The 8,890-nt window shown below is 39.7% G+C and overlaps 1 protein-coding gene across 1 annotated transcript in view; it reads left to right on the top strand.

Annotated features, from left to right (window-relative positions):
- The window catches only part of KCNMB2 (potassium calcium-activated channel subfamily M regulatory beta subunit 2), a 112,260-nt gene extending 110,399 nt beyond the window's left edge, over positions 1 to 1,861 (top strand). Inside the window, exon 5 of the mRNA XM_019626073.1 lies at positions 89 to 1,861. Within this exon, the coding sequence (XP_019481618.1) occupies positions 89 to 373 (285 nt within the window). The 3' untranslated portion in view covers positions 374 to 1,861. The remainder of the gene's footprint in view (positions 1 to 88) is intronic.
- The last annotated feature ends 7,029 nt before the right edge of the window (positions 1,862 to 8,890 follow it).

Raw genomic sequence — 8,890 nt, 5'->3', positions numbered from 1 at the left:
ACACACACACACACACACACACACACACACACACACACACACACACACACACACATCTTTTGGTAACAAATTATCTCGTTTTCCGCAGTGCTCCTATATACCTAAGTGTGGAAAAAATTTTGAAGAATCCATGTCCCTGGTGAATGTCGTCATGGAAAACTTCAGGAAGTACCAACACTTCTCCTGCTATTCTGACCCCGAAGGAAACCAGAAGAGCGTCATCCTCACCAAACTCTACAGCTCCAACGTGCTGTTCCATTCACTTTTCTGGCCAACGTGTATGATGGCCGGGGGAGTGGTGATCGTCGCCATGGTGAAACTCACACAGTACCTCTCCCTGCTCTGTGAGAGGATCCAGCGGATCAATAGATAAGAGTAAAATGGACGAGATCATGTTCTTTAAAGCTCAAATACTGTTTTCTTTCTTTCTTCACCAAAGAACCTTAAGTTTGTAATGTGCAGTCTGTTATGAGTTCCTTAATATATTCTTCTACGTAGAGCAATAATGCAAAAGCTGTCCTATATGCAAATATGATGTCATTATTATTCAGGAGAAGAAATTACTGTTTTGTGTTGGTTGGTTGGTTGGTTGTTTTCATAATCCTGTTTCAATGCTGGAACTAGTACTTCCTTTTCTTGTTCTACCAAAATAGGGCTCGGTTATTCATTTGCCAAGTTTGTGGAGGAATATTGATGTGATAAGGTCTCTGTTCTGAGTTGTCGGACTTCTTGAAGACATTTCTGCAATACTTTTCATCATTCATTGTTTACTAAAGCTGCAGCCAAAAATATTTTTTTCCTTGTCTTACTCTAAGCTGAGCCCCACAGCAAGTGAAGGGACCAGATTTCCTAACTAAATGATGTTAACGCATTTTTCTTGTATTTCTACCATATCACTGTAAAGAAGGGGGGAAACCCAGCCAGCTATCTTTCTTTTATTACTTTCTACTCATATCTTTAGATTTTTTAACTGATATCAAAAAAATTAGCTGTTTTCATTAACCAATTCTATAACCTTTTCCTGTGATTTGACTAGAAAATGAACAGAGCCCTTTTCCAGTAAGACCCTGCTACCGTGTGAGCAGACGACACGAGGAGCTCCATTACCTGTGAACTGAATGAATGTTGAGTAGATGCCCCATTACAATCCAGAAAAGCCTATATTACTAAGATATTTGTGTGAAAATCTTTCCTTCATTTCAATTGAACTGTTAGATGTTAAAACTAAGACCCTACTTGCTGGTCAAGACTAGTGAGCTGATTTCAATGGGTGAATCTATTGTGGCAAATTAACATGTTGGGATATTGCTCTTTGGAAATTTCTGTTTAAGTTAATGAGTGTGTAGTCTCTCTTTTCAACACGTGTTCTCTGTCAGGATTTTAAAGCTGTGTGCACAGAATATTTGTCTCCTCTACATTTTTATTTTTCTATTTACAGTTGCCTTTTCTGTTGCTAGATTTGATACATAGAATAGATCTTTTTTCCTAACACACACTTGAACTGAATAACAGATTTAAAGAAACTCTTTGTTCACATTGCCATTCACTTTATTGTGTTTGGGGGGGTAGGGAGGGATGAAAGATCAGTTTTAAACAAAAACATTCCATCTTTTATTTAGCATCAATATCAAAAGGAGAAGACAAACATCTATCTTTCTCATCTACTCTTAAGCACCTTTTTGTAAGGTAGTTTTCTAGGTATTGCAACATTTTACAAATAATATTTGTGGAATGAATGGTAAAACTAATCTGATGAAGTGAAAGTACTCTGCAATACTGTAATTCAGTTTGACTTTTCATAAGCAAATAAATCCCTAGGGTATAATCAAGACTTCAAATGTGTAATTAAAATTAAAAAAAAAAACATATTGCCTCAACAAGGTTTGAATACCTCTTGCATTCTAAGCTGACAAGCTCATGGTAGTCCAAAAACCTGTGATTCACTATCTTCAAAGGTATTTAAAGAGATTATAAAAAAAGCTCCCTTTTTTAAACACCCAAATACATACACACAATATTATAAATATTTGAAAAATATTATGAAAGACTCAATTCCTACTCCACATTAAAACATAATTCCGAAGATTATAGAGAAATCTTTGTGACTATGATGCCTAATATTTCTAATCCTTAATGCTCCTTGAGGCTTCCTGCAAGTGATCTAAGGGTGAAACAATGCAAGTGAAATTACAAGAGGAGTTATTTTTTTCATTTTCCTCTGGATTTTTAATTAAAAATTCCCAACTGAGATAAAAATGGAGAAATCTCAAAATCATGACACCAAAAAGAAGTTAACTAGTGCCTTCTTAAATTCCAATTGAGCAACAGCCCCTTCAAGCAATTTAAATGTATACACAATTAAATGTTCATTACTAAAGGAAGAAGAACTGGGACTAATAACAATGTTTTAAATGCTTTGTATGAGTTAACTAGCAATCTTCATAACAACTCTATTGGGGGGAGCTCTACATCCTACACATGAGAATATTGAGGCTCAGATGTTAAGTAACTTCCCCAAGTGTACACAGATACTAAGATGGCAGAGAGCTGAGCAAATACCCAGCCTTTAGCTTTCCCTGTTATAGTAACAATTTCCATGGTGTTGAGGTCTTTTAGATAACACTGAAGGATGCTAAGGTTTGGAAGGGATTATAGGAGTGAAATAGAAAGAGCACTGAACTGAAAGTCAAAAGATTTTATTCAAGATATGGTGACTAGGTGACTTTGGACTTCTCAATTAGTCTCTGGTCTTCTTTGACTATCAAATTAGAACGTGAGGCCAGCTGACCACTAAGGTCTCTTTTAACACTAACATTTCATCCTGGGTATATGGAAGGAAGAATGAATTCTATTCTTCAACCTTCATAGCACAAGTCTGAGTCTTAAATAGAATCTACATATATTAGTTCTTGGATTTAAAAACGGCTTCCTTGCTGATACTCCCCATAAGTCACATGCTCCTTCTTTAGGGCCCAAAGCTTTAGTTACACCTTCTAGAAGCAAAGCTCTGAGTCTCCACATTATTCAACAAGGATGATTTCCTCACAGAATATCCATGCTTCCAAATCACTTTCATTATCCAACTGGCACATCCTATCAAAAACTTTATTGATCCCCTGTGTTGCAATTATATTAAAACCCCCAAAATGGTAAGTACATCAATGGCTGCTAGCAAATAGCTATAATAAATATGATTCTGTAGAAAGACACTGGTAAAATGCTAACTGATCGTAATGACAGTGCAGACAATCATAAAACACCTCTTATGTAGACAACATGACGTTTTGGATTTCAGAATATTACTCTTTTCCCATTGTGCTGTAAGTGACCAAACAAGTGATTATGCATGGCATTCATATAACAAATATTATTTTCAATATGTCAAGCCATAACATCTTACCACATTCCAGTGGGTGAAACATCTTGACACTGTAATCGTTCCATTGACATTAACAGAGAGATCTGTAGGACAGAAAAATAATATGAGCAATTGAATCAAATGAGTTAAAACAATAATTTCATTATTCACAGACATCATTAAATTTCTTCCCCTCCTCCACCACAACATTGAAATGGACAATGTTCAAGCAAGTTAGGTAATTGTCACTGTCCTAGTAAGGAAGAGGAAGTGATTAAAGGTTATACATCATTCTTCTTCTTCTCAACTTCTACATTTTACTCTTTCTCCTTGTAAAACAATTCTGTAAGAACAATCTCACAGTTCTGCAGTAACCTCTCCAATATATGAACCACGTGAAAAATTTGACACAAAGATCAAAGTTTCAGGACTCTCCTAAAAAAAATTTGTCAAGGTAACGTATACAGCAGAATTTAACAGACAACTTTCAAGTTGAATCTGTCCCACACTTCCATATTTGCATCAACTGTAAGGAATAATATAAAGTATACAATGCTGCCTTCTCTCTGAAGAATGAGTTTGCAATTAACTAGAAGGGTCAAGACAACACACATGAAAAATAATAGAGAACAGTTAGGCCTCCAGTCCACATTGGTGGGACTAATATCTACGGAAGGTTGATATGAGGCTTAACTAGATGTGTACGTAAAATGCCTAGCATATAGTAGATGCTTAGTAAATGGTAATTACTACTATTAATGCCAGTATTAATAGTATTAGTATAACCACTAGTAATATATTGTCCCTTGGAGCTAAAATAGCTCTAAAATGTTGTTTTGCACAAAACACGTACCAATACATAAATCTTTTCTATAATATCCTTAACAGGGATCACCAAGTGATAAGCACAGTTACCACTTGAAACCTCCCAACTATGGGATAGGTTACTAAGTTAATAAGACAATGCTAGGAAGTTTTCCTGATATCAGTTTGAAGTCTGCCCCCTTATAACATCTACCCACTAAATCCATGCAAAATCATATCAATACTCCTGTCACTAACTTATTCTATTAGTGTTATTTTATTTTTAAAAATTGAGTGGGGGGGGTGGGGAAAGAGCAACTTCTATTTGTTTAGAATATAAAACTATGGAAAATAACCCATTAAGCCAGAATTATGACATAAATGAAAAATTATAAAGGTAGCATACGTGGCATCAACATTAAAAACAAAAAATACTGCCAGCCGAGTGGCGCAATGGTTAAGAACTGGCTTGGGATGCCAGAGGGCCCCAGTTCGGTTCCCACATATGAGGGTCAGTGACACTGCCCTCCACAGCTAAGATGCTGAACAACAGCTCAACCTGGAGCTGGACTGCCGTGAGTCGCCGGTGATGGCGTAGGCTGCAGCCCCTGCTGCAGTGGGTTGCCATGGGCTACCACGTGTAGCCAGCAGCCAACGTGAGCGGCTGTCCAGAAGCCGGTGACTGATCTGCCTTTGTCTGGGAAGAGCGCAATGATGGTGCCAACTTGGGCCAGTGAAGCAACGTCCTCCACAACTAGACTGAAGAACAAAAGGACAGCAACTTTTCTGTTCCCCTTCCCCCAATTCCCCAATAAAAATATTTTTTAAAAAAATACATACCCATTAGAACCTAAACATTCATGGGTAAATTAAATTGATGAGCTAGCAAAATCCTCTGATGCTCATGTGAATTTTAATCCTGTACTACCTCTTAAGTACATTTAGCAATCCAAAAGGAAACACTGTCTGAAATTCTATATTATGTTCTTATTCAAATTCATGACAAGCAGACTAAGTTGTCTACTAAGTAACCAGGTTATTTATAAGCATAGATGTGTTACTAACAAAATGTTGCTACAATTGTGCCAGGGGTTCATCTTGGCTAAGGTACTGTTCTCCAGTACAATGCCAAGAAGTCAGAAGGAATTGTCAGTCTGTGAATTCCAGTAGTGACTTTATGAATAAGTGCTTCATTTAGGCAGGAAGCAAAGTTGTTCTCTCAAATCAGTATGATCACTTGATTAGGACTTCCGGAATTGTTTTTTAGTCAAGTTCTAAAACAAATTTAATCCCCAAGCCCTTGCAAGTTGTAATATGATTTGTTATCAGCATAGTATGATATCAGGCCATGGAGAAGCCTTTAATGTCCTGTACACAATACCATCACCTATTAGCACTACTAGCAGTACCAGAAATTTCTTTAAAAGTCACTTCTCTTCATAAAAATTAATCTCAAATATCCCTCCCCCCATTCTCTCATTCACTCTCTCTCATTTTCTCTTTTTCCTCAAATTCTCTCTTTCTCTCCCCCTCCCCCTCTCCCTCTCCCTCTCTGCTGTTTTCTTCTAATTCTTAATCTCCATACCAGCAAAGATGACCCCCAGCAACTGCATGTTCACAAAATCCCTTTGGTCTATAACGACAAAAAAAGACAAACCCAGCATTCCTATCAGTCCTCAAAAACGCCCTTTCTCCTGTCCACTGCTGGTCCCATCCCTGTAACGATGGAGGCACATCATGTGCAGCCCCACTAGGTGGGAATCGAATAATTCACCAAAGGAAAGAGAGAGTGTGTATGTTAAAGAAGAGAATAAGGGGTGCTGGGCAAGAAAACAACAGATGTCCACTCCAGGCAACTTACACAAACTCGTACCAAATTCTTCTGCCAACAGATTTTGGTTGAAGGATAAAAAGTGCAACACATATGAGGAGAAAATCTAGTGTTACTGAGAGAGCAAAGGAGCAGAAGCACCAGCTCAGAATTTACTCTGCAATTTTTCTATGACTCTCTGAGTTATCTCATAAAATGTAAAAGAAAAAAAAACAACTATTTCTGATTTTCACTCAGTGAGAGATGCAGGAATATTTTGGTTTTAGCAGGAGACAAGAGATTCCCTTAGTGGTAACTCATATCACAATAAGAGGAAAGAGTTGATAGGAAACAAAAGCTAGTTTAAAAGAGAGGAGAGGAGTGATAATATATGGAAAAAGGAGACTGGGAGTTAGAAAATCTAATTTAAGCAACTATTTCTATTCATCAGATACTAAAGAATTTCTCTCTGTTTTTCTTAAGGGGTTTTATCCTTTGGGATTGGTAAATACTTATTTGGACTAGCAAGGATTCAATTGCCCCATTTACCACTTATTTTGGAGTAAATTCATTTAAGGGGCATGTGAAGAGATAAGGGAAGGGGTGTTCTCCCTGCCCTTGAAGTTTTCACACATCATAACATTTAAGAAAATGATTCCTTCTGGAACCATGCACTGAGAGATCTTGTCACAGAGATATCAACAGGAAGCACTACTCACCATCTGCAACCTCACCTACCATCTGCAACACCATGTGACTTCAACATGTAGACATCCATATTATACCCTCAACTTAGGCCTGTCCAAACCCACCAGCCTCCACCAGTTGGAGAGTCATCAAAGCTCAGCCTTTTTATTGGCTGCGTGAAAAACCCAGCAGTGTTTGCAGCTGCAAACCCTGACACATAGCTCTTTCCTATGGTGAGTTAACACAGCAGGCCGTCCCTGTGCCATCCCTGAACGTGACAGAAGTATCATTTTTGGAACCATGAACAGTGTCTGTCTCCAACCAAAAACATTCAGCGGCTGTAGCTAACAGCTAGCAATATTGAGAAGAAAGCACAGAGCTGAGACTGGGGACTTATGCTGTGTGGGAAACATAGCCCATCCTTTCCAACAGTGGTGACAAATACAGAATTTGGTGCCAATGCTACACTTAGGTCCATCTCTAGAAAGTTATAGTCAGCAGGGAAATTTCAGCTTTCCTAGAAAAGGAGAGTGCTCTAAACACAGCTCGAGCATCTGTCAGGGAAAGTCCCCGGAGCCAGGTCCTGCGCAGCCAGTTGAGGCCACTTGCGACAAACTGGTTTTGTGCTAATACAACAAAGAGGCTTTCCAACTCTCCGTTTCTTTGAAAATGTCACGCTATTTTGCTGAGTAAATAACCCTTTGAATGCTAACAACCCTCAAGTTAGCCTGGCAAACATCCAAGACTTTTTAGAAGATTCCACTTGGTGTGTTTGAGAAGCCACGTGTCCAAACCATCCAACAGTGAAAAGCAGCAACTGTTTCCACTTTTAAGAATGAAGTATTTAAAAGCTGAGTAGCCACAGAAACTGCCAGCATTTACCACTAAACTCAATTCAAAAAGAAAACAAAAAACCCTTGGAGAACTGGGACACAGTGGCCCTTCGGAAGACCATGTAAAGGCAGCAGCTTAGTGTACCTCTGATATCAATGTCATCCATGATCCCAGAACTGCAGGGAAAACCACAGGCCGTCTTCACATGGTCATTCCCCCGTATTCTAGTTTGTGTGAAGGAATAAGGCAAACCCAGCTGAACCCTTCCATTTGCAGGCATCAAGGCCTGTTAAAAGGAGGAGGTTTTCATTCAAAAACAGACTGTTGAGCAGTCTATTAGAAAGACTTGCACCCAAAAAACTAGTAGCATTTTGTATCTGCAGATGATTTGGATCCTGAAGGGAACTGGCCCTCCCCCTTCAAGTCTTTTTTTTTTTTAAGATTTTTATTGGGGAATTGGGGGGATGGGAACAGTGCTGGGGAATTGGGGGAAGGGGAACGGACAAGTTGCTGTCATTTTGTTCTTCAATCTAGTTGTGGAGGACGGTGCTTCACTGGCCCAAGTTGGCACCATCATTGCGCTCTTCCCGGGTGAGGCACATCAGTCGCCGGCTTCTGGCCGGCCACTCACTTTGGCTGCTGGCTGCTCATGCTGGCTGCTGGCTACACATGGTAGCCCATGGCAACCCACTGTCACAGGGGCTGCAACCTTTGCCGTTGCCGGCGACTCACGGCAGCCCAGCTCCAGGTTGAGCTGTTGTTCAGCATCTTAGCTGTAGAGGGCAGTGTCACTGGCCCTCAAACGCGGAATCTGAACCGGGGCCCTCCGGCACCCCAAGCCAGCTCCCAACCAACGCGCCACTCGGCCGGCCCTCCCTTCAAGTCTTTTGTCCACTGTTATCCCCACACCTCTCATGCTTCAGTGGCCATCTCCAGTCGCCCAGATTCTTTCACACTTCTAGGCTTTGGTGCTTAGTGTTTCCTCTGCCTGAGACTCCTTTCCCTGACCTTCCTTCTATCCCCCTGGCTAACTCATGCTCATCCTTTAAGATTCAGCTTGAACGTCTGCACCAAGGGGTTATTCCTGAGCTCCCAGGCCCAGGCTAGGTACCTATCTTCTATGCTTCAATAACATCCCATGCACTCCTCCATAGAAACTCTTATCACCCTACATTATGGCCTTGGATTATTTCTCTGGGACTCCTACAAGGTTCTTGCAGACATGGACTTATTTCATTCATCTTTGTTGTATTTTGTTGTTATATTCTCGTCACCTCCTCCAATACAATTCCTGGCCCATAGGAGGAACTCAATAAGTGTTACTTAAATGAATGAACTTTGAATTATTAATAAAAAGTAGGCAAGTTAAGTAGATTTCTCTGTATTATGATCTGAAG

Source organism: Hipposideros armiger, unplaced genomic scaffold (genome assembly GCF_001890085.2).
Source record: "Hipposideros armiger isolate ML-2016 unplaced genomic scaffold, ASM189008v1 scaffold_656, whole genome shotgun sequence".
In the NCBI taxonomy this organism is placed as follows: Eukaryota; Metazoa; Chordata; class Mammalia; order Chiroptera; family Hipposideridae; genus Hipposideros; species Hipposideros armiger.
Note: the sequence above shows the minus strand (reverse complement) of the source record. Positions and strands in the feature narration are given on the sequence as shown.